Genomic DNA, 27,102 nt, shown 5'->3' on the forward strand with positions numbered 1-27,102 from the left:
AGATGTTCATAACCACTATTAAAATATATATATATATATATATATATATACACATGTATATAAGCATACCATTCAGCCCCCATGACCTGTATTTTTGTAACTTCAGCTCAAAGAACAAATGGCAATACTGGAGACTCCTCATTTTAAGGAGATCGTAAATAAGTAGGTAGTTCTTCAAAAGAATGGAATATCCTCCATCATTTCCCACTAGTAGGTATGAAAAGGTAGTGTGACATTCAATTGCTGTCCATGTAACTGTTTGGCTCCCTAGTTTCTGGAGAGATTGTGGAGTGTCCTTCTTAGTGCTAGTTCCCTTTGTCCTGTTTCTCTCCTGTTAATACTATAGGGCAATTAACTTGTTCTAGCCACCAACGAAGCCACATGTTTACTAAAAACTGATGACAAGTGATATCCTAGAACCTTAAAAATTGACAAAGAAGTAGTTTCCCTGCTTTACTCCCTAAGTCTGGAAGGCAAACTAGTGGAATATTTTCCAAGAAACATTATTTATGAAATAATTTTTCTACCCTCATCCATTTTTTTATCTACTTCTCTACATTGTCCTAGACTTTGTGCAGATTTTATTCAATCTTTTATTAAAGTTGTAATAGTAGTCTAAGACATGTGGCATTGAGCACTTCTTTTAATCACATAGAAGTCAGACTCCAATTACTTGCACTTGTTAGTTGGTGAGAAGGGAGACCATGTGCGATTATCTGGAACATTTGGGGTCCAGAGCAACTGGACTAATTGACAAAGATATTTAACCATAGCTGTATACCATAGCCAAAGATGGAGTTACAGTAATACTGTTCCAAATTAACAGCCCAGAATCACCAAAGATAGGTGCAAAGCAGATTATGTTTGCATATTGATGCAGTTAAAATGGAATACTTTATTCAGGGACCTCAGGTTTATACTATTTCTTTTTTATGGTCTTGTTAAAAGCTTCCTCTTTCCCCAGTGGGGGCAAGGTGCATGCTGGGTGATCCTGTGGCTCTCAGTGCTCTGTCAGAAGGTTCTACTGATGGACATATGTTTGGCCGCTTGAGAACTGTGTCTGAGTGAAACACACTTGAACAAGTCAATTATTAATGATAGTGCCTTTAACAAGTCCCTGAAAAAGGAGGGGTATGATTTCTTCCACGGAGCTGACTTCAACCAAATTCACAGATGTTAAAGCCTGACATTTTTTAAAATTTTAATTTCTTGTCATAAAATCATCATGAAATAAGCACATCACTTTTTCATATCCTAGTCATAATCCCAGTGTCTTAGGTTTTGTTTCCTTTTTCCATTAAAGTCATGCCTGTGTTTTGATCAGTAAAGTGTGCTGTTTGATTTCATTTGGGATTTGTATTTGTGTTTTTGTTTTCCATTCTTTTATATTTCTTTGGTTCGTAGTGTCAGAAGATGATGTTTTTTATGATAAACTGCCCTCGTTTGAAAGGCGCTGTGCAACGCCAGCAGGTATGGTGCTAGCCATGTGATCTCTAGATAACTAGACTTTACAAATCCAAGCCATTATGCCATTTGAATGCTCTAGTGGTCATGGACATGCTCCTCGCCTCATGGGTGTCCAGTGCCTCTCAAGTGCACCCTATTCACTGTTCATCATGGAACTCATACCACTGAATTTTTTTAAGTGAACATATTAAAAAGCAACAGGTTGCATGACAGTTTCTCAGTGAAAAGGTTCATAAAAGGTGAGATGCTATTGCTTTGTGAATTTACAAAGGAAGGAATAATTTAACTGCTCAGAATTACATGTCCAGTGACTGCCTTTTAATTTAAAAATTCATACAGCACCATTAGTAATCTTGTTTTCTTTTTGGTATATAGGTTAGGGGTGTTTTGTGTCTAGATACCTAAGGTGATTCCAGGGGAGGGATGGAAGATATAGGACATCTTCCACAAACTTTAAATTGATATGCAATGCTGTTGTCATTTAAAACCTAAGCTAAGTACTATATTACCCATAACTCCAAGTTTATCTTTTTGAAAACACACAAGGGGATGACATTGAAGATGAAATGGATACAGCAATTGCTGAATGACAGTTTGCCCAAACTAATACAGTTAAAATATGCTGACGCCCCTGCATGGCCAGGAAGACTTCTGCTCCATGCAAGCACTAAGTATCAAACTACCAGCACCATGTGCCCATCCCTCTAGGCCTCCATAGCTTTGCTTTTGCTTTCTGTTTCTTGAACTAAAAAAAGAAAAAAATAATAATGATTGCCAGCCTTCCCCTTTTCCTGCACGCTGATGGCATGCAGTGCTTCTGCCCTCCCCCGTAGTGAAATTAATGACCTTTAACTCATACTGTGTCCTTCTCTCTCCCTCTCCGTAACCTTTCCCATCCCGCTTCAACTCCTGGCCATACAGAGAATGAACAGCCATCCCTCGTTTGGTTTGACAGAGGAAAGTTTTATTTGACTTTTGAAGGTAAGTAGTACATAGCATACCAGATTCTAATTTATACTCCCCTTAACATTTTTTCCCATCTGCATTTTGAAATCCCAGTTCTCTTCAAAAGACCTGGTCTCACTTTCTATATAAAAATGCTATGGCTACTTAAAAAATACTAAATGTTAAAGAAAATATTATATGAATTTGGTTTGTATGGGAGCTTCAATTTTTCATATTAAAAAGTTAAAGCTAATTTCAAGTTAATACTGGTTACTTAATTAACTGTTAAATTGAAAAAAAAAAAAGGCCTTTTTTGGCTAAGGAACTTAACTCTGTCAACCAGGACTCTTTCCTAGCTCTTTTACAAATACAGTGCAACAAATACAAAGACAGTTTTGGTTGGAATTGACATTGAACTTTATTTTGGATAATTAAAATTTCAGATACAACATCCATTATTGTAAGTATGTATGTATATTTTAATGACAAGGACTGCTGCACAGGAGATCAGAAAAATGAGGTAAAGAAAAAAAGGAGCATTTTAATAACTTCTACGTACATCTTCTGAAACTACAATTGGAATGATTATAGTACAATAGACAACTATTGCTCCACTTGCTATTTTAGAAGATTAAGGAAAATACACATAAATATAATGTCAGATATCTAACTTCAGTGTTGAACAATTCATTATACTTCTGCATTAAGGATCAGCATTCTTTGATTTTATGGTTGAATTCTAAGTCATTTTAGCAGGCCAGGCATTTGATAAAATGGCTCATTTCAACTAATGGTGGGGGAAAAATTAAGTAGCTTAACTTAATTAACAGGCCATCTTACACATAAATATTTACCACATAAGTCCCTACTTTCTATGATTTTTAAATAACTAAATTTATCCTGGGATCAAAAGTTGGCCAAAAAATATTCTACTCTAGCATTGAATCTAAAATATAGAATGTGTCTTTGTGTTTCATGAAAACAGAAAGAACTTTCTTAACTTACCTGTATGTTTTAGCACAATTTTAAAAATCAGAGTGATTGATACAGACTTTTTCAAGTAGTTTGTGTGGTGTGGTTTCTTTCTCTCAACAGTGAATTTTCTTTGCAAGATGGTCCTAGAGGTGGAAGTCCTTAGCTTGAAGTAGCTTGGACAGCAACAGAAAATATGGTCTGATTTAAAATTTTCCAAGTGCCCGATGTCTTGACCTACCTCAGGTAGAGGACAGGTGGACAGGCAGTCTTCAGGGAAGGACACATTTTCCACACGATGGTGGAAGCCTTCATTGCCTCACATCATTAATTTTGTATTAACTAAGAAGCAAAGTCCACAAATTTATGACCTTCTATACTTTCTCTTTCAATCAGTTGGGGTTAAAAAGTGCTCAGGTGTCTTTTGATTGATCAGCACATCTCAAGAGAAGTTACTGTTGGATACGTTGGAATTCCTGAAGTACAGCAGATACCTGCCTACTTAGGGGTCGTTCTCTGGTTCAGTCTGGCCGCAGTCTACCCTGTTTTAACTGGGAAATTAAGAAATACACTGCCTGCAACCCTCAAGTAATTGTCTGAGGCTCCAAAGGGTTAAAAACTTTGGCAGTTTTTTTGTTGTTGCTGTTTGTTTGGGCTTTATAGTATCTGTTGGCTCAATTGCTTGTGTTTGAGTTAGGTTAAGTAGAGTTGTTTTGAAGATACCGATCTAAAGGTAATTTTGCGTTGTTGGCTGGTTGGTTTTTAAATATGCATTAGTCAGATAGAACTATTAAGAAATGTGTGGAGTAACATAATGGTAAGCACATTTTATCATTTTAGGAAAAAATTATATTTATCAGTAGGTTTCTGGGTATCCAAAGTTGGTAACATTGCTATTCTAATTAGGAAGATTCAAATTCCTTAAGCACCTCAATTTGGGCCAAGAGAAGTCATGCAAAAAAGTCTTACTCTAGAATAATTGGAATCTCTAGTACCGTGTTATCTTAATCTTGGACGTGGCTCAAGTCAGAAGTACAGACAAGGCTCCCCAAGGGAGTATGAAAGCAGCCCTATCGTGAATGTACGTCCCTACTTATCTCATCAAGAAATGTTTATGCAGATGAAAGAACATTAAAATAAACTTCAAGAAAAGACTTAGGAGAAACTAAACATGACACCTTGCCATCTAAGCAAAAAGTCTTTTAAGAATGGAGGTTTGTTTTCAGCAGCATTAACATCAGTCTCAGGTATTTTTAGCTAGGGCAACTAAAGAGGATTTTTTAATTTTCTGTTGTCATGATAAAATGACTCAGAAATGATGACGTGTTCAATTGTGCCCCTCCCAAGTTTTAAACTCCAAAAGGACTGTCATTCAACATGGTTTATTGAATAGCACTTCTACTGTATTCTTCTAGGGCACTCTGGTTTATCCACATTTGTTATTATTAATATTAATAATCATTTCTTCAATTTTTCATTCAGAGAATACAGAAGAGGAAGAAAGATTCTCAGATCAAAATGTGCACCTGTTTTAAATAGCTTTTAAATTATTATTTATTGGCATCTAATTCGTGTTTTTATAATGTTTAAGACCTCATCCTATATTATTCATTGCTTTCTTTTACATTGCTCAGTAAGTGTTTGAGCCACTGAACAACCAGCAAACTAATAATCGTTGGCTTATGAATTTATTTGAAGATAACATGAGATGCTTCACCTTTCCAAATTTAATTTAACAGGAGAGAAAAGTGTAAAGCAATGGTTCTACCTCACAAGAGTTCCAAAGCTTTTTTTAATGTTTTGCCTTCATAGGCAATTTCACTGAGATCTCAACCTATTTAAGTTGGGCTAGAAAAAAAAAGTGAAGGTTACAAGAGGTAATAACTTTTTTAATTCCTTCAAACAAGAGAATATCTTATTGAAGCTATCAGTATTCTTCTGAGATGGAAGGAAGGGAAAGGTATTTCCAGGACAAGTAGAAGATTTGACTGTTAGGTGTTTGAACAATCCCGTTGAGCATTTTAACATTGAGAAGTTTCCAGAAATGTGCTGTCCCTCTGCCTGGTTAGCTTATTTAACTACAAAATCATCTTGTATCTGGTAATGGAAAAAAAACAACAACTTTGCAGCCATACATTCCTGAGGTCCCTTGTGTCTGAATATCATCCCTCTCCTCCGTGCTTACAGCCTCCTGCACACTCATCTCTAGATCGCTCTGTGCTCCTGTTTGCTCTTCTTACTCCCATCACGCCTCCAGGATCATCCCATCCTTAGCAATACCCTTCTCTACATTCGCAGGCATTATGCCAATGCGCCCACCTGTTTCCTTAACTGAATTCCAGCCCTCTCCAGGGACTATCACTGCTCCCTTAGCACCCTCCACGGAAAGGGGCAATGTCACAAGACTAGGAGGCAGCATTTGAATTCCCCCAACTCCCTGTTGCCACTTCCAAACCACTGCTGCCCACTGTGAAAGCAGCCGCGTGGTAATGCCCCTACTGCTCCTCATGGCTGTCTGCTGCTCACCAGCTTGCAGTCCTCTGCATTTATCTGCAGGATCGGAGAAGCTGGCAGCTGTCTTCATCCTCTCCACCTCACTTCCGAGCTTCCTCCTGTGGCATAGATTCGATGTGGATGAACCACCCCATACCTTGGCTCCAGGGCCTCTGACTCCTTGAGCTCCAACAAACTTCCCCTCCACTCCCCTCGGAAACCTGCCCCTTTGGCCACATCTTGAAATGGTCTCCACTGGCAAAAATGCCATTTTGGCTATTTTGTAGCTAGCAATCTGTCACCCTCTTCTACACTAAGGACTACATTAGTCAGTGATTCTCCCATACAACAAATATTTATTGGGCACAGCTGTTGTGCTGGCACTGCCCTCATCCCTCCCCGGCAGTGAACAGGACAGAAAACCATCCTGTCACCATGGAGCTTACACTTTAACATGGAGAGTGAAAAGTAAGATGTTAAATGAGTAAAATATATAGCATGGAGATGGTAATAAGTTCTACAAAAAAAATAAAATAAGAAAGGAGAATGGAGCATTTGGAGTTTACAATTTTAAAGAGGGGGCCTAGGGTAATCAGAGTAATGAATAACAATAACATCTGAGTGCTTACTCTGTGCAAAGTATGTTGCATCTGTTATGTCATTTCATCTGCAAAATTCACTGAGGAAGAAATTAAGATTCAGTTAACATGAGTAACTTGTGCAGGACCACTCAGCCAGAAAGAGGCACAGTAGGGATTTGAACCCTGGCCACCTAGCTAGAGACCTAGGATGATGCTCTGCACACGTGATCTCATCCAACTCTCACAGCAGCCCTCTCCACCCCCAACCAGGCAGGTGGTGCTGGTGAGGCTGGTGAGTTTTCCCTAATCCCCTTCCAGCTCCCCAACCCCCGATGACAGTCTATCTTTGACCTCCTTGGGCCTCTAGTCTCACGTTCATCGCATCCTCACTCAATCCATTAGCTCAGCCTGCATTCAAGTTCTTTTCTCTATCCAGATTAGACCACATGGAGGAAAAATAGATTTTGTAAGATCTTTAGTCATCTACACAGCTACGTTTTCCTCTTTGTCATTATATTGTCTATGTGAGAAATATTAACTCTTGTGCATTTTAACTTCTGACCTCCTTCAGTAGGTTATTAAATATCTGTACTTAGTAACCAGTAAGACACAATCATAATCATGAACCATCCAACTTTCCTTCCTCTATATAGTAATAACAACTTATAAGAAGCAAACAGGTCAGACTTATCACATGTGGCCATAAGGATATTAATTTATTCATTTGAATCACTAGAGAAAGGACAGTTGGAAGGTGTGACCAATTTTCTGAGATGCAACTGCTCCGCTAAATTCATAATATTCTTCAAGTGGGAAATGTCCACTAATTGTCCCTATCCCACTATTGGTCCTTTTTAATCAAAAACAAAGTAAAGTTATTGAGTGCCCAAACCTTGCAAACCACAATGTTAAGTATAACTAAGTTGGGGAAAAGATAGAGAAATATAAAAAGCAGTGATCAAAGCCATCTTCATTAAAAATATTAAAATCATACTCCCTAGCTATTCTGAATTTGCAATATTGTACATGTAAAATGCAAACTCCTTTCTATTAATAACTAATGGTCACACAGCATTTTTAAAAATAGCCTGAATCTGTTAAGAAGATCCAAATGAAGCTGAAACTGCAAAATGTTCTAGCAGGCATGGCTGCTGAGCGTCTCAGAATTCACTTTTGCATCTGTGTAAGAATTTAGCTCTCTCGTTCTGAAATCTCCAGAACTGACCAGCATACTGATATCTCACTTGGTCTTCTGTGCTCTGAGGCAGTTGCCATGTCTCACTCCTGTTTGGTGTACAGCTGTCATGCTGGAGGTAGACTAGAAAGCCCATAATAGAGACACCTCTTTATACTGCTCACCTCACTTCTGACATGGAATGTGTGGGCTTTTTTCCCTTCACACTAAACAATTCTGACACTAACTATGTGGAGTTAGTGCAGAGCCCACAGGTTAAGGCCTCAGTCCCACAAGACTGCCCCTCCACCCTTCAGATGCCAGTCACTAGTCCCAGGTTGTTACCTATACTTAAGGTTAACAAACTAGCTACAGATCGAGTGTCCCTACAGCCCCCTCTTTGAGTTTGATAGTTTGATAGACCAGTTTACAGAACTCAGGAAAATGCTTCACTTTGTATTACCTGTTTATCATAAAGGCTACAACTCAGAAACAGCCAAATGAAGGAGATGCATAGGGCAAGGTATGTAGGAAGGGGCACAGAGCTTCCATCCCCTCTCTGGGTAAAACACCCTTCCAGTAGCTTGATGTGTTTATCAACCCAGAAGCTCTCTAAACCCCATTGTTTAGGGGTCTTATAGAGGCTTATTAGGTACGCATGATTGATTTAATCATTGACCATTGGTGAGTAAGTCAATCTCAGGCTCTCTCTTCTCCCTGAAGGTCAGAGGATGGGACAGAAAGTTCCAATCCTTTAATTACATGGCTGGTTCCTCTGTAACTAGCCCCCATCCTCCAAGAGTCACCTCATGAGAATAAATTCATGTAAGGTTGAAAGAGGCTTATTATGAATAATGAAAGAATCCCCTTTTCCCCTTATCACTCAGGATTTTAGGAGCTCTTGCCAGAAACTGGGACTAAAACCAAATGTATATTTCTTAGTATCATAGTCAACTAAGTACCCCCTATTTTTGCCCAGATATCCAGGCCAAATTATGTGAACAGGCTGTTAGGAAGGACATGTATGGACAGAATTTATATCATTCAGAATTGTATCCAATTACATACCTGTGGGAAAGCTCAAGAGTAGGTCGTAGCTTCTATCCTGAGTCACCAAGCAAGGGATACTTGGTTAGTGAAAAGATCATTTTATTTGGATTCAGCATAACTGGGGCTCTGTCCTGGTCCTGCTGATGCAGTATGACTGATGAGCCTGACCATGAGCCAGGGCGTGGGCTGACTACTCCCTATCCACATGCTCGTGTGACCCACACAGCAGCTCTACGAAGTTGGGCACTATGATTTTTCACATCTTACCGATGAGTAAACAAAGGCTCTGAGAATTTAGACAACTTTCCAAGATAACACAGCTAGTCCTGGGTCAATCAGCTCAGGGGGCGTTAGGGTTAAGGTACAAAACCAACATTCCTAACTACTATAATAGTCAAATCTTGGCTGTTCAACAATCAGGTGATCTTGAAAGTTTAATGTCTCTGAATCTCTGTTTTATAATCTTTAAAGTGGAAGGTTTAATACCCACAAGAGAGGATAATTAGGATAAAATCAAATAAGATAGTTTTTTTGTAGTTGTTTATTAGCTACTATACATTATAAAAGGTGTTTGGGTTTGGTTTTGTTAAAACTTTATGTTTTTAAAGCAGTTTTAGGTCCACAAAAAAATTGAGGGGAAGGTACAGAGATTTCACAAATACACTCTGCTCCTACACATGCAAAGACTCCCACATTAACAACGTCCCCCAAGTTGTACATTCATTGCAATTGATGTACCTACATTGACACGTCATAAACATCCAAGATCCAGAGTGTACTTGAGTGTTCACTCTTGGTGTTCTACATTCTGGGGGTTTAGGCAAATGTATAATGACATGTATCTATCATTCTGGTATCATACGGAATATTTTCACCGCCCTAAAAATGCTCTGTGTTCTGCCTATTCATCCCTCCATTGCCCCCCAATCCTGGCAACCACTCATCTTTTTACTAGCCCCATAGTTTTCTTTTCCAGAATGTCACATAGTTGGAATCACACAGTATGTAAACTTTTCAGATTGGCTTCTTTCACTTAGTAATATGAATTTAAGTTGATTACATGTCTTTTTATGGCTTGATAGCTCTGAAAGGTTTTTATTGATACTTTGAGTCTGCATTCAAACTGAATGAGGAAAATTAAGGAAAGAAGCAAGGAAGGTTCTCTACCCAAGATACATTTCTTTCTTATTTCTGGTATTTTCCTGATCTCTTAAATGACCTCTTGTGTTTCTAGTAGAGACTAAGCCCAAGAACTTCCTCTTAAATCTCCATCAGACTCACTGGTGGTGTATATTCTTCCTCTTATGGACATAATAGTCCAAAATACACATTTGTTTCTGAATGTACCTCTCACTCAAATGCAAATGAACAATTCAATAACCTTAAAATATATAAATGTGGGACAGCCTTTGCTTTGCTAAAGATCAAAGACTTTTCATCCCCAGCAAAGGAAATAAACCCTGAGTTTGAGACACACTTGTCTGGGTAGAGAAGTAGGTTATTTAACAGTATCTATCACCTGACTCGGGTCACCAAAGGGAGAACTAACAAGAAAAGCACAAAGCCTTAAGCCTCTAAAATAAGAGCTGCTTTATGTAGACAATTTTGAAAGCTGGAGCATAAGTTAAATAGTTCCCTTGAGCAGGAAAAGGGAACTAGGGTCAATGATGAGTAGAACAGAAACATTAAAGAATATTCACTCACGTATTCCTTCATTCAATGGTTAACAAACATTTCATGAGCTCCTCTTAGCTATAAGTCCCTGTAGGAATTATGGAGGTAAAATGATATGGCTTTTGCCTTCCAGGAATTCTCAAGAAATAGAAGAGATAGGCACTTTCTATAAAAGACATACTATAGTAAATGCCATAATAGAATTGTACAAACATGCTAGAAATATATGAAAAGTGAAGGATTTTTAACTGGGAAGAATCTGGGACAACTTCTTGGGGAAACAGGGACTTGAACTGGCTGACCTTAAGGGACAAGGAAGGCCAGACCACAAAGAGTGTTCCAGTTTGCAGAACTGACTTGAGCAAGGCATTATAGGGTGAGTAATATCTAGATTGTATTTGGGGATGGTAAATACTGGGAGAGGCGAGTAATGTTTTGAGAAATTATATTGAAAAATAAGTAGAGATCATATTCTAAAAGGTTTTAAATACTAAGGGGAGGGATTTGAATTATAATCCCTATGAAAGGTGGGATTTTGAGAATTTTTTAAGGAAGAAAGTGGCATGATCATCTTTGATTTTTAGGATGAAAGTCAGGGAGAAATTTGGAGATTTACTGAAGTAGTTAAGAGAGAAGTAGTAGGGACTGACAGTGCCATTTCAGCAAGAGACTTGAAAACCACCATTGAAGTAGAAACATTTGACATCTAACAGGATGGAAAGAAGTGAAAGCTTCTATCCTGAGATACAGGGAGAAGGCTGCTGTTGTAAATCAGGAGAAAGGCGTCTCCAAGAGTACTAGGTTTGGTCCAGAAGAATGAGTTGCTCTTGAGACCTCTCAGCTTTAAAGACCTGAACACCATCCATGTAGTGTAAGTCCAAGAGTAAACAGACTGTGGAATTTGGGAGTTGTTTACTTAGAGATGAGGTCTGAGCCCTTTGGAGGTAAGTGTTTAACTATGGGGCATGCCTGCATTCAGGAGCCAGATTGGAAAAAGAATGTGTTGTTCCTTGGAACTTGCTCCATTGTATCTTTTCTTTAAACAGCCATACAAATATTAGTGATTAATTCCAAATGCATGATATTCAATAGATATCTTTCTGTGGAATATATTAAGGCCTAGATCTTTTGCCGATCTGTTCATTCCTAGTTGTTCATGCTGGAGGGAATGCCTAACTGCCTGACCCAGTGACTCTTAAAGAGAGTATGTCTGTTAACCTAAATACCAGATAGGGAAATTGCAGATATCAAGTCTGGAAGAAAAATAACAGCTTCTAGATGGCTAGAAGTTAAGGAGACTTCCAAAGGAAGGGAGGGGGTGACATTCAAGTCCACACACAGTCTTCTTTGAAGAAATATAAAATGTTTCTAAGTTCCATTATAAAATCTTATGTAAATGTGAACCTAAAGTATGTTGGGTATTATCCTAGATATTAGATATAGAAGAGTCCCCAATTAATTTATATCAGTTTACTCTCAATACACACATGCACACACTTTTCTTTCTGTGTGTATTATATATATATATTTCTTTTTTTTCCCTCTGTGTAGAGAAAGACACTTTTTTCTCTTTCTGTATATATATTGTGTGTGCATATATATATACACACACATAGTATATATGTCTGTGTGTGTGTGTGTGTGTGTGTGAGCACCCACACATTGGCTCTGGAATTAACCTTCTGGGTCTGAATTATAGCCTCAGCAGGATGTGTGACTTTAGGTAGGTTATTTAACCTCTCTAAGTCTTAGTTTCCTCCTCCGGAAATTGAAATAGTCATAGCCCCTGTTTTAGAGGGTCTTAGTCAGGATTAAATAGACAAGCACTGAGGTCAGTGCATGCAAAGTGTGCAGTAATGATTAGCTATTACCACTACCATGCACCTTCACATTTCCTTTGCTTGTAACTTGGCTGTGTTTTATTCCATTATTGCCTGCTTTGGAGAAGGCTGGGTTGTAGCATTCTAGTCTTCTTCTCTGTAAAACTTCTGGCAACGTGATCCACTGTGAGTTGCTATATGGCCTCCCTCCTTGTCAGCAGGGACCACAAGCAATCTTTTCTCTGCCACTTACGGAACAGGAGAATGGTTTAGAAGCAGAATGCCTCCTCCTGGCTGTACAGCCCCTGCCTTCACCAGAGCCTATCATTAAAGCTGACTTGTTGAGACTAATGATCTATCTGCCTGGTGATACTCTCCTCGGGGTGCTGTGTTAATGCTGATGGGAGATGTTGGAAGAAAACTTGTTACCATCTCTTGTATTAAAGGATTTGTAAATCATGGCATTTCGGAAGATTTGACAAGTAATTTCAAACTTCCTGAGGAAAGAATGGAGAAGCTGAGAATCACCAGCGGAACTGTTTTACATTTGCATGGCTGTGAGCATTCATCACGCAATAATAGCTTTTTATTATGCCCTCTAAGAAAAGCTGTCCATAGATTGAGGGTGCCTATCGCATTGTACTCTTGACTCTGACTACCCCCTTTAGATAGGAAAGCTGACATAATGAATGAAGAAGTGACTCAAAAAGATGATGTCAAGACTCAGGAGAATTTCCCATTTCCAAGCCCTTTTATGTTTATGAAATGAATATATGTAACCATATATACCCCTAACAGATTTTAGTCAGTTACTATAAAGGCCTTTGAAAACTACAAAGCATTATAAAAACGTAATCATTTCCTTAAATAATAGCTAACATAAATGTGTACTTAATCTGTGCTAAGAATTTTCTTCTCATTACTTCGCTTAATAAATCAAAGATTGATTTGGGGTCATCAAGATAAGGCATTTGAGATAAGGCAATAAGACAAATTAGGTGCCCTTAAGATTTTAACCCTCTTGTGTCTTCAACTATTTTGCAACATGCACGTGGTAATAATTTCTACTAGAGCGTAGACTGTCAGCAACCAGGAGTTCTGATGGACTTGTTCCTCTTTTGCTGGCTCTGTTGTACTGAGTCTCCAGGACATGAGTAAACATTGCCCTTGGGCTTCTTTTCTCACCGGCACACAAGTACACACGCAGTGTGTGTTATTTACAGTTGTGTTTCTTGGTCTCATATTCAGCATAATTATAGCATGGCTCCCTATAAGATTTGTTTTAGAGGTTTGAAATATGCCTCAGAGAAAACACAAATGGTTGTTCTGGAGAAGCCTCACAAAGGAACAAGGGTGATGTTAATTTTTCAAGGATGTTTTGGAGGCTTTCAAGAGTTACGATTGTCATTGTAAAGGGTGAATCCAGGAAGAGGAAGAATGAGTTATTTAATGGTGGTGACACGTTTTCTTCGATTTTGCCTGTTTGGGGACTCTGCTCACAGCACATCCCCGTGAACATGGCAGCTCAAATAGCAGGCTTTCAGGCGGTCAGACTATGAAAGCATCCTTCCTGCCTCTCCATTCATAAATGTCAGCCTCCTAAGGGAATAACTTTCAGCACTGTTCAAAATTATCAGCATTCACTTTTTAAACATAAGAACAAGAACCATGCAAGAAATAAAGGAGAAATGTAGAAACCCCAGTGTTATTTAAGTTCCTTATATAACTCCCAATTTCTATTTATAAAATTTTGCCATAGTATCAAAGTAATGCATGCTCATTATAGAAAATGTAGAAAAACAGAGAAATATAAAGAAAATAAAATCATCTATAACCTAATAACCATAATAACTATTGTTATCATTTTGGTGTATTTCATGTCTAAGAGTTTTCATGTATATGTGACCATTTGTGTGTCTGTGCTTTATCTTTTTATGTGGTATATAATTATGCATCCTTTTATTTCAATATATGATAATGTCCCACATGGCTTTAAAATGCATTTGAAACTAGCTTATAGTTTGTTTTATTCTGATCATGAAATTGATTAAGCACATTCATGAATTAAGCACATTATTTAAAAAAATTCAAACAATATGGCAAAGTATAGATAAAAGAGTAAGTACAGAGAAGGAAGGAAATCCTGCCATTTACAGGAACATGGATGGATCTTGAAGGCATTATGCTAAATGAAATAAGCCAGACAGAGAAAGACAAAACTATATTGTATCACTTATATGTGGAATCTGAAGAAAAGTCCAGCTCGTATCTGTGACTTGAAAAGTGATTGCCAGAGGATGGGAGTGGGGGAAATAGGAGAAGTTTGTGAAAGAAAACTTCCAGTTATAAGGTGAATAAGGTCTGAGGATCTAATGTATAAGAAGGTGACTATAGTTCATAACACTGTATTATATAATTGAAATTTACTAAGAGAGTAGAACTTATAAGTTCTCTAAAATATTTGAGACGATGGATGTGTTAATTAACTTGAAGAAAAGGATTCTTTCACAATGTATACATATATCAAATCATCATGATGTACATTTTAAGTATCTTACAATTTTATTTCTCAATTACACCTCTATAAAGCTGAAGAAAAAAAAGATCCTGTAACTTAAAAAAAGAAAAAGTAACGACAACCCTGAAATCATACTCTTAAGAAATTAGTAGAGATAACATTTTTAACATTTGATGAAAAATCTTGAAGAAAATTCTCTCTGTATATGTCTACACACAGACACACATTACTGCATTTATTTGATTCCACAAAGCCATCCATTGGAATATATGCCATTGCAGAAAAACAACTTTTGGGATGCAAAATAAACTTCATTAAATATAGAGAAGCATTTTTTTTCTAATGAACAGCAGACAAAAGCCATTATCTTCAGTATAACCATCAGAACTGTCTAAGCCTATTTCATATTCAGAAATAAAGATACATATAAGTCACTTCTTGCCATCAGCAGTAATAACACTGTGACTTGATGCTTTTTATATCACATACTTAAAACCTTAACTTCTTTATTCTCTTTGACATTGAAAGTTTAATTTGGGAGCACATCAAAAATTCCATCTTTTATCTACATGCATTTTCCTACGTTTATACATTGTCAAAAGGTAAACAACTTTCTTGAAAATCATCTAGAAGTTTTTTGACAGATAAAGTTCTAGCAACTGAAGTTATGTATTCTTTCATGATGCATAATTAGTTAGGGTCTACTTGTCCCATCTTTCAAAATTATGTGGTTTAGATTTCAAGGAATGTGGCAGTTTCTCCTGCCTGCAATTGCATAGCCTGATATGCAGGCATAAATTGGTGACAGTTTATCTTGTGAGTACAAATAACTTTTCACTCTATTACTGTATCAGATGGAATCTTTTTTAAAAAAATTTAAGGGGAAATAAGGATCCAAATGTAAGTTAAAATGTGATCACATGACAGTTATCAATTGAAGCAACTCAACTGAGAAGAACCTGAGATAAGCTGATAATTCTATTCATGGTTACATTTCCACAACTATTAGCAATGACAAGGGTGGACCATGCTCTGTTAGCAGCTGCCAGGTTTCTTTTAATGTTAAAATGTTTCCAAAAAATATTTCTTATAATCAAGGAAATATGCACCATTTCATACAAATAGAATATATATAATTTGCTCTTTAACTTTCAATCAATAGTAGCCATTTAGATTTTCTATATGCAGTGTGTGTATATGTGTGTGTGTGTGTGTGTGTGTGTGTGTGTGTGTGCATATATATATATTTGTCTACATAATCAGGTTAATAGTTCCATAGTATTATATTATATGCATGCATCTGTCTTTTATTAAGGGATATTTAGAGTTTTACCCTTTTATTTACTATTATGTAAAATGGTGTGATAAGCAGCCCTGTTAGAGGGTATGCACATTTTAAATATTACTACTAAATGTCCCTCCAAAAGGTTCACCCCAGCATTATGATTTTTTCCATGCCTTCATCAGCACTGAGCTATCTCAGTACTTTTCACCTTTTCCAATCTACTAGAGAAAATATAATGTGATTGTTTTTAGCTCCATTTTTAAATTAGTGAAAACTTTTTAATACTGTGTAACATTTCAATTTGTCAGGAATCATGATTTATTTTACTAAACAGTTATTGACATTTAAATGGCTTCAAGTTTTCCCATAGGCAGTGAACATCTTTGCTCATAATACTTTGGCCTTAAGATATTTTCTTAATTTTGATCCTTAAAATTGGAATGATGGGTGAAAATCATGAAACTTTTATTAAAGTTTCCTGGTACACATTGCCAAGTAGTTTTCTAGAAAGGTTACACCAATTTTTACTTCCACCAACATTATATTACAGTGCCCATTTCATTATATTCTCACAGCATGAAGTATTGGTTTCTTCAGATTTTTTTCTAATCCGAAAAAGTAAAAACTTCTGTCGCTCTTCCTGTTATATTTCTTTGATTATTAGGGAGACTAAACCTGTTTTCATACTCTTTTAACTATGTATGGTTCTTTGGTGAATATTTTGTTCCGTTTTTTCCTTTCTTACTGTTTCCCACTTATACTCAAGAAAGACTCTAACTAGCTAATAATATGCTAGTGTTGTGAACTCCAAAGCCATCCATACCTTCAAGTAGACACGACTTCTCTGAAAAAACACACTAAACTTTCCACAGGAAAATATAGTCCACCTGCAGTTTTTTGGAACTTCTAATTCTCCCCATTCCTTCACAGACTCCTCACTCCTTCTCGTGATGCTTTGGACCCCACCGTGTTACTGTCCCCTACCACCGTATTCTGGTTTGGCTTGAAGCTTCTGTGTGGCTTGAAGCCTGACCCAGGCCCCTTCCAGGTCCTCCGACTACTTAAATCTCCTGACGGCATTCACCTCTTTCCTGTCTCAGTTTGGGGACTGCCACATTGCTCAAGGGAGAGCACCATTCCTGATTTGACCAAACTCTAGAGCCACCCTTTCCTGTACTCTGTTTCTTTGTATGGTGCTTGCTAGATATTTTCCCAAGTATCTTCATTAGACCTTCTCTTGATTATGGCACCACAGACATTATTCACTCTGTGTTAGTTGGAAGGAAAAAACTATTGTACTTCAGCAAACGTGTACATTTTCTCCAAGAGAGTCAAGGTGTACAGGGACATTGACATTCATGGCCCTTCTAAAACTGTAAACCAGTGCTTCTCAAATTTTCGTTTATTATCCCTCCCCCCGAACCCAAGGAGCCTTTTTAGACCTTTGTTTTCCCTAATTGCTCCCCAGTAGAATTTTAATGTCAGATACGTTCTATATCTGGTTATGTATTATGTGTATATCCAGATGCCTTATATCTTTAAAAAAAGTAAGATTTCTTGCATCCTCCCTCAAGGACCGATTTTCACCCATCCTTGGCATGATCCTACCACACTGAGAATGCATAGATGCACAGCTGGATCTTGGATCAAACTTACTACCATAAGTGGGCAAACATTGATAATACAGGATCTGGTTTAATAATACAATTGAAGTTAGGTCTTGTTTACCTTCTCAGCACCTCTACTTACGGTAGAGCAAGTTACTTTGTGCAAATTATTTGATTTCACTAAGTTCCAGTTTCCTCAATGGTAAATATACATAGTAATGTAGTAATGGTATATACCTCAAACAGATGTGTTTACAGTAGAAGAAATGCATGTAAAGTATCCAGCTTAGTGGCCTTCACACATAAGTGCTGTACCTAATCAGCTCTTGTTATCATTACTCATACTCTGTGTGTGTGCCATGCTTAAGCCACCTCAGCTTCAGATACTTGAGCAAACAAACTCTCAGTGCTGACTATGTGAAATTGTCTAGGGTTTGACCATGTGAGTCCTCATACCAAAGACATCTTTATTATGGCTTTGTCTCCTGCCCTATTCCATTTCTAACCATAGTCTTTGCGTTGAATATGCTTGATGTGTCTATGACAAGGCAAACACAGCATAATTTTCCATTTTCTGAGTCAAACAGATTTTAGGAAGTGAGTTAAGTAGGACATTCAAGTTGGATAAGTTTGGGAACTGTAAGCAAAGATCCACTATGAAGAAAATTCCCTAGAAAACACATCAAAATGTCAGCTGATAATACATGTCTTGATTGAGCAGAACTTAAAAGGCAAGAAATATATGCTTATGAAATATGCATATCTCCAAGGCAGGTAAGCAGGGATTTATGAAGAGGAAGATTGAAAATAGCTTTTATCCTATTTACATACCCAGAAATTCAGTATCTTTAATTCTACTCTATGATAACTGCCTTTCTTAATTATGAAGGCGAATGCCTTGCCCACTGGGAAGTGTGTACCAGGTGTAAGTCCCCCAATGCCACTGTCAAAATGAGGCCTCTGAGACTCCTTTTCTGGAAAGAGCATGGAATTAAGTGCACGTGCACTTGAATCCTGACTCCACCACTTAATGTCCATGAGAACGTGGGCAGATGGATGACTGTCCTCTCCCAGATTCAGTTTCTTGGTTTGTAATACACAGTAATGCCTATCTGGGCACTGGACTATGGAGATGACTAAATGATGCATTTTGTGTACAGCATAAAAGACACTGTCTAGCTTATAGCAAATACACAGTATCACTGGTGCCTCCTCTATGAGGTTTGCCCTTCTTCCAATTTATAGCAGTCAGCAAGCCAACTGATGCTACTTATCTCAGGATGTGAGAAGCCAGAGTAGCACTTGGAAAAGCTTCTTGACTATTTGAAGCATCAGTTTGTCATCTGTAAAACAGTGATAATAATATGCATTTTTCTTAAAAGTATAAGGATTCAGTAAGTGATGCATGTGAAATATTTAGTCTGATCCCCAGAATACAAAAAGTGCATGCTCAGTTAAGCTTTCATCATATTGTTATTTATTAGATTAGGCTAGAATTCATTGGACTATGAAAAATTCAAAATAGACAAAAATATACCAAAAATAAACATTTTAATGTATACACTTTTATATGCAGCATATACACACACACATATATATGATACATTCCATATAAATTAAGGCAACTCATTTATTTAAAAGTGTAATAGCTGAATATGTATATGTAGAGAAAAATTTTTAAAAAGAAAATTTTATATGTAATAAAAATTTTCCTTGGACTCCTTTTCCCACAGACCTATCCTAAAAATTTCAAAAGCAAAGCTGCTGTAGTTGTTTTAAAAAGTAATATTACTTTATTCATCATCACTTTAGCTAAGACCCACAAGGTAACAAGAGCACAAGCCACCTTCTCAAATAAAGTTCTCATGATGCAAATCTTTCTCCTGACCCAAGAACTTCTAATCTTCTTATCTTTTCTCATGTGTTAAATGCATGTGGTGTTGAGGGGATACTGAAACAATTTAGTACATATTGTGACCGCCAGGCAAATTCTTCTTTGATGAATGGTAATGACTATTATTTATTGAGAATTTATTATGTGCAGGCACTCAGATTTACATATACTAGTGAAATTCTTTATCCAAGTGTCAGTTTACTGGGTTTTGGAGGAAGGTAAAGACCAACATGACATGAAAGTATTTGCTTCAAACAGTAGTCCCTATTCTAATATCACTTCTCCCAAATTAACACTAACATCTAAGCATCTATCCCTGTTCATTCAAAAAATGGAAAGTGTCAGTTTGCAAATGTCTGATCTTACAAACAAAGGACATACAATACAAATACAGTGCACGTTTATTACAAAGTGCAATTGCCAGCCTTAGAAAGGCTACAGGATTCTATGGTGTTAATGAAAGTGAGAGTGTAAAGCTTTTTCGGTCATGCTTAAAGTCATTGTCAATTGAAGATTTAGCAGAAATAAACTGTGAGTAACTGAAGAAGAAAAAAAGGAAGTTTACAACATACTCCAAAAGAAAATCAAGGAATGAGAAGCCCATAGGAAAATTTATAAAACTCTCGATTAACTCTGCAGTAGAGGCTCACTTTCTGACCATGAATCAAAGACAAATCTGAACCTAGATTGATGTGTAGAGCTATAATACAGTTTTATCAGAAAAACACTCCCTGCCTCAAAATATCAGCACAGATCATTGTTCATTTTAAGAACTCAGTAATTACTTTACTGTAGTGTGTTAATAAAAGGCTTTTTCACAAATTTAGTTTGACAACTTAGACACACATAAACACACACACAACATCTCATAAGACGGATGCTGATCCATCAGTAAAGAACATGGCAAAAAAATTTGAAATCATGAAGAAAAAAATAGAAAACTTTATATTTGGTTTAATGTTTAGTTTTATATTTAGTTTAGCTCAATCAAGCCTTTGTAGCACTATATACCATAAAATTTTAGAAACTTTTAATACATTTACTTTCAAGTGATTTTTTGTGATACTATCCTCGGATAACAAGGACATCCTATATCATCATGTTTAATCCTCACAATATCTGTAGAAGGTGCTATCTCCATTTTACAAAATGTTGACGCTGAACCTCTGGGCGATTTAGTAATTTGGCCAAGGTCACACAGTAAGTGATAAAGTCAGGATTCAAATTTAACTCAATCTGATTCTGACATTCTTTGTCTGCGTATACAGAATATATTCTATAAATTATCATAGAATTGAATATAATTTATCTTTTACTAGTTCTAAGTAATATGATCTGCATTTATTTTTAGAAAAATCTAACCAAATCCCCACTTTCTGCTGCTTCATACAACTCCTAGAATTTCCTCTCTCTTTTTTTACTCATTCTGAGACTTTCGGTTGCTTCTATTAGTTGCATCTCCTACACTCTCTTCCTGGATGGAAGGGTCCTTTGCCTGCAGGCCTGGTAGAGTGGGCAGTTATTTGGGTTGGTAGACCACAAGGGTGGGAATGGTCTTGTAAACAAGACCACCTCTCCTGCTGCTTATGCTTCAAGTTGTGCTTGCAGAGCCACTTTTTCCCATCCCAGACGAACAGAAGGTAGAATGTGCAGTCTTACGACTCTTGGCATCTGGAAGTGCAAATCCTACCCACATTCAGGTAAGGTTGGTGACACTAACGTCAGTGTTCCAAGGCAATGGGGGTTCAGCTAGAATAACTGACCTGCCAGGATCAGATATTAACGAATAAGCATAGTCAGATCTAAAACCCACACCCTCTCATACAGTCTAGATTCTTTATGTCCCAGCAAAGCATACTGACTAAAGGATAGGTCTCTTTCTCTCTGAATTTGAGATAGATACTTACGCTCTCAGTTTTCTCATTGCGAAGAGATACATGTTAAAAATAGTCCGACATGGTGAGAGGCAAATGTGCGAATTAAAGGAGATAATACATGTGAAATGAGGCACAGGGTTTGGCACAAAGTTAGGACATAGAAAATAATAGCTATCACCATTTATTGAGCACAGACTGACATGTGCTGCAAACACCCCTGATGGGGACACTAGTTTGACATAAATTAATTTTAATTTTGCAACAACTGAAAATAAGTACTCTTCATGAGATGGCTTTGATCCAAAAAAACAAGTTGTAAATTTCAACCTTGCATAGTGGAAAACATTATATAGAAAATGTACAGAAAGGGGAGATGAGATCTGCCCGCTCCCCAGTTTGCTTCGGGCACACCTGGCTCCATGCTTCACCTCCACACAAACTAGCAACGACAGAGTGAGAGGAGGCGTCTCTTGATCTCCGGAGGCAAACATTCATTTATGTGTAAACCTTGTAGTCTTACACAATTTCTGTACCTGAGTATTTGCTTCCTTTTCTCATTTTGTTTTGTATCTTTCCCTTTCTCTTTTAAAATCACTCCCCATCCTTTTCTCTTCCCCTTTCTCCATTAACATTTTTACATATACAGTTTATACTCCACACTCACTTTCATATTTCAGTTACTACTCAGAAATGCTTTCCACAAATTCACAACTTTATCTTTTAAAGATGTCATGCTATTATTAAAGATTTTTTTTGGCCTTAGGTTGGTGTGTGTGTGTGCGTGTGTGTGTGTTGTAACCATGTTTGCTAATGAGTTACCAAAAACTGCCTTTCAGAAAATACCCCACACTGGTGACTTTGTGCCTTTTCCATTTCTCAGAAATCCCTAAGTGTGCATGCCAGTTGCTTTCCAGAACCCTGGAATTGCTATTTCGGCAGAACTCCACAAGCTAATGTCAGCAAATCATCTTTCTGGTGGTACCACAAATGTGCCGTCAGATGCCCAACCACATTTTGTTCTGACTTCCATTCCCTGGAGCAGAGTAGGTAAGAGTGTGAGATCCAGTGTCAGGCAACCTGGGACTGGTTTGCATCCCAACTCTGTTCTTACTGCTTACTAACTGGACGGCTGTGGGCAGGGCCTGAAACCTCAGTTTTCCCTTCTGTAAAACAGGTTTAATAATGGTAATTGCCTTATCATGGTATTATCAGGATTGCGAGTTAATATAAGTAAACCCCTTGCATAGTTCTTGGTATGTGATAAGAAGTACAGAACTGTTTCCTGTTGCTACTACTATTTGTTAAAGTCTGGAGACCCAGGATTAAATTTCAGCTTTACCATTAACTAGCAGAAAGAACTTGCGTGAGTGAAATAATAATAATTATACTGAACTTGTTTATCCCCTCAACAGATAAAGACCATAAAGCCATTTTAGTGTTTGATATTTTATTTTATTGGAGGACATACATTAATAAATACCTTGAATTCTCTAAAAACAGTCATTAACAGTAATATAATAATTATAATCTTAAACTATTGTCTTACTTCCTATAGTGCTTTACCTTTCCTTTTTATCTAATATCATCCCTTCCCACGAAGGAGGGGTACATTGCATACATTTTTGTGTATCCATCAGTACCTAGCATACTTTTTGAGTGCATACCATCCTAAGGATTTCACAAACATCCCATTTGATGTTCACCACACGCCTTTAACATAGATGTTGTATCTATTCTATTTTTAAAATGAAGAAACTGAGTCACAGATAGATTAAATAGGTTGCGCCTAGTTATCCAGATTACAAGGGGAAGACCCAGAATTCACACCCAAGTCTCCATGATCCCAGAGTCCAAGCTTCCTTGTGTTAAATCATGGATCAGTATCCCCTATACTGCTCATTTGACAGTTAATCTTTGCAGTGAATTGATTGTATAGTACTGTCACATGAATAACTAAGCTCTTGTTTGCATATATTATGGTTTTTGGGTTTTCCATATGTTCATGCCTTATTTCCTGGGAGTTTACATATGTGTCCCCACCACTGTCTTAAATGCAGTAGAGGCTCAGTAAATGTTTGACAAATCTACTCAAACCTCCAGTAAAGGTATACTGTCTTCAAAGCAGCTTATTTTTGTGTTAGAAAATGTTACTACCACTTAAAACTTTTTAAATGTCTGTAAACAACTTAAAAATCATAAAATTATAAATCACAGAGATTATGTGGCCTATTACTGTCATTTTATGGCTGAGAAAACTTAATATTAATTGACTTTCCCAAAGTCACAAAGCTATTAATTTGCAGATTCATGGCCATAAACTCTTGTCCTTTGAGTCACTGTCTAACAATATTATTTCAGATATTTGAAATTAGTTTCCAGGTCCCTCTGAGTCCTCTTAGACAGTGAGGTTTAAATTCCTCACATCTCTTCATGACCTAATTCCTAATCATGCAAGCCTGTTCCTTTCCACTTCTCACCCTCCAATACCCACCATATTCACACACACACACACACACATACGCACATACATACTTCCTGTGGTATCTCAAATACCACGTGTTCGCTCAGTTCCACACATACTACATGCTGGACCTGTTTCTTTCCCTCTTGTGAGATCTTATTCCTCCTCAAACCTCAGCTCCAGTGTCACTTTCTCAGTGAAACCTTCCCTGACCTATCCAAGCAGCTTTAGGTGCTTCGTGGAGCTATGTTGACAGCATTCTTAAACCATTAGTCCAATTGCTTTAATTATTTGATTACAGATCTATCTTTCCCTTCACCAACCTCTTAAGTTCCAATCACATAGTAGCTATAACCCTGATGTGATAGTGAGAATCCAGCCCCCTCACCACTTGCCCAGTTTTAACCACCAGACGGGGAATCCATTCTCCTCCAGGACATAATATTAACATTTGAACTAATGAATAAAAAAAGGAACTGATCCCCACTATTACAAAATAATGGCCTCTGTTCGGTGTGACTTTTTTATTTATAGATGTGCATAAACCTCACCTTTCTGAGATCCAACAATGGGTAATTTAATATGTATTTAACAAAAGGTCAGCGTAATACTGGCTCTTTTTTAGGGACTATGGAGGTCCCAAAAAAGAGGCTCATATCATAGTTCCTTCCTTCTAAAAGTTTGTAGTCTTATGGGTGGCAAAGACTTATACATACTCCAAGTAGGACTCACCCACTGGTACAGAATTGTCTGTTTGCCCTCAAATGAGATTGTAATTGACTCCTAAGGCAGCAAACTAAGATAGTCCTCAGAGTCTAAACTTTGAACTTACCCATATTTGAATACCAATCTTAAATATTCTGCATACTAACCAAGCAAGACCAAGCACAGCCTTGGTTCCATCACTACAAAATGAAGATAATACTTACTTCATGTGCTTACATAGATAATATATGTAAATCACATAGTGAGTATGCAACAAATAATGTGATAGAGGTAACGTTGCAGTGAATGTTGATGATGTTTACAATAATGATGATATTAGCACATTGAACTGTAACTCCTTGAGAACAGGATTATGTTTATTTTTCTACCCCCAGCACCCACCATAGGACCTTATGCATAATGACTAGTAAGCAAATATTTGTTAGTGTTTAATTACTGAGTCCAAGCTATTGAGAGCCTTGAGAAGATGGAAAAGAAGTGACTGGAATGAACTAGAATTATTATGGAAATCTTAGTTGGGAGTATACAAAGGATAGATTTTTTTCATAGCCAAAGTAGGAGACAGAGCTTATTAAAAGTAGAAGAAAAAAAAGCATAGTGTGTAGCCGATGCCAGGGTGGGGAAGAGTAAATGTGTTCTGTCTGATAGTAGAGAGAAGCAGGGGCCGTGTGACAGAATGCTCCGTCATCACCGAGACCTTACTGTTCACCTTACTCACAGTTTGCCTAGAGACTGATAACAGAGGCAACAACTCTGAATTTTGCTCCTTTTGGAAACTTCAAGTTGTATCAAAGCCACACAAGAAAATGTTGCATTTAGGCAAACTATTTGGAATAATGGGAAAAACATGAGCATTAGGGGGCAAACCTAGGTTTGAATTTTAGTTTTGCCTCTTAACTATGTTATCTTGGGCAAGTGAGTTAATCTCTTTGAGCTTCAGTTTTCTGTAAAATGCAAACACTAATGCTTCCATCCCAGGGCTGATGAGGAGCTTGAATAAGATAATTCTTGTAAGGTATCCAGTGCAGCACCTGATATGTAGCAGGTGTCCGATAAACATGAGCACCACTTATTTTTTATGGTGTTAATTGGTATATTTACGTGTTTGTGCTAAGTCAAGGTGTATATTTTGATTGTATATGTTTTTGGACATGTAAACCTGAGCCTCCTTGATCTGAGGGTAATAAATTTTTGAAATGGAAAAAATCAAGAAAAGAACAATGTATAACACAGTACTCCATGGCTATTTGTCTCTTTGAAATGAAATGCAAAAAGTTTTGAGTATATAGGCAATTATACAGGGTGAATGCTCAAATAGGAAGCTACCAATCTTCTTCAACTAAGTGTTATACAAACTGTCATTCAAGTACTGCCTTACGCTTTATGTAAAATATTGAAAAGACATATGGCTTTGTTATTCTGCTTGTATTTTTTTCTGTAGTAAAATAAAATTGTTTGTCTGTATACCAGCCAAATATTTCCTTTCAAATACTTGAGCTCTATGCTGAATATACAGAGTTATGGTTCTTAGCACATTACTTTTTTTCTGGTAATAGATTCATCCTCTGATCCTTTAATGGGCTTTTAGTTTCACATATACTAAGGTGTCTCCTATGTCCATAATAAGTGAAAGTTTTTCATTTCATGCAGGTTCTTCCAGGGGACCCAGCCCCCTAACCATGGGAGCTCAGGATACCCTCCCTGTTGCAGCAGCATTTACAGAAACGGTCAATGCCTACTTCAAAGGAGCAGATCCAAGCAAGTAAGCCTGGGGCTTGGTGCACTCTATTTACCAAACTCTATTCTACTCAGTGGGGGATGCCTTAAATATGCCTATTTCATCCCTTGCCCTAAAACCAAAAAAAAAAAAAAAAAAATCCAGTTAACAATAACAGGTGGCATATGTAGAATGGAGGAGAAAATTTAATTAGGAATATTTATTCATGGTTTGTAAAAAATGTGCCAGAAGGTCCAACAATCTTACTCTCCACAAATCTCTGATCAGTTTTGGTTGCAAGTTACAGAAAACCTTAACCCAACTCCGTCAACAGTAAGAAAATCTCTTATCTCACAAAAGTAAATGTCCAGATTGTGTCTTTATTGTCTTAGTCTTGCCTGGGTGGGAATCACCCACATGTAAATTGAAACAATGGTGTACTGGAATAAGAACCTGGAGAAAGCATTTTTCAATAACACACTTTAGTAAGAGGACAAGTTGTGTGTTACCCTTAATAAGTAAGGAAAAACTGACCAGAAAAATTAAGACAGCAAAGTAAAAATGCACCACTCTCTATTTATATGAGTCTGATTTCAATTATATCAGTACATACTGACAATAGACTTGCCCTGAATGCATATGTTATATAATTAGATATTTTGCCTCTCTACAAGAAGTTCCATGGATAGGGTTCATATGAATTCCTTAAAATCACATTGTATATCTTATGTGTGTGCATATGTGCATTATTTGTCCATAGACAGGGTCTACAGCATTTACCAATTTCACAAAAGGGTTTAGGACACAAAAAAAGGTCAGTGTGGTTATTAGTCTATACTGA

General features: G+C 37.2%; 1 protein-coding gene across 9 annotated transcripts in view; it reads left to right on the forward strand.

The window, feature by feature from the left end:
- SGIP1 (SH3GL interacting endocytic adaptor 1) overlaps positions 1-27,102 on the forward strand; it is a 190,060-nt gene that overhangs the window by 140,204 nt on the left and 22,754 nt on the right. For 3 of the 9 annotated variants that reach the window (XM_057500290.1, XM_057500291.1, XM_057500298.1), the window contains 3 exons: positions 1,405-1,470; positions 2,389-2,448; positions 26,195-26,306. In XM_057500290.1, coding sequence (XP_057356273.1) covers positions 1,405-1,470; positions 2,389-2,448; positions 26,195-26,306 — 238 coding nt within the window. The remainder of the gene's footprint in view (positions 1-1,404; positions 1,471-2,388; positions 2,449-26,194; positions 26,307-27,102) is intronic. The other 6 variants (XM_057500292.1, XM_057500295.1, XM_057500293.1 and 3 more) reach the window with 3 other exon arrangements.

The sequence above is a fragment of the Manis pentadactyla genome, chromosome 4 (assembly GCF_030020395.1).
Source record: "Manis pentadactyla isolate mManPen7 chromosome 4, mManPen7.hap1, whole genome shotgun sequence".
Lineage (NCBI taxonomy): Eukaryota > Metazoa > Chordata > Mammalia > Pholidota > Manidae > Manis > Manis pentadactyla.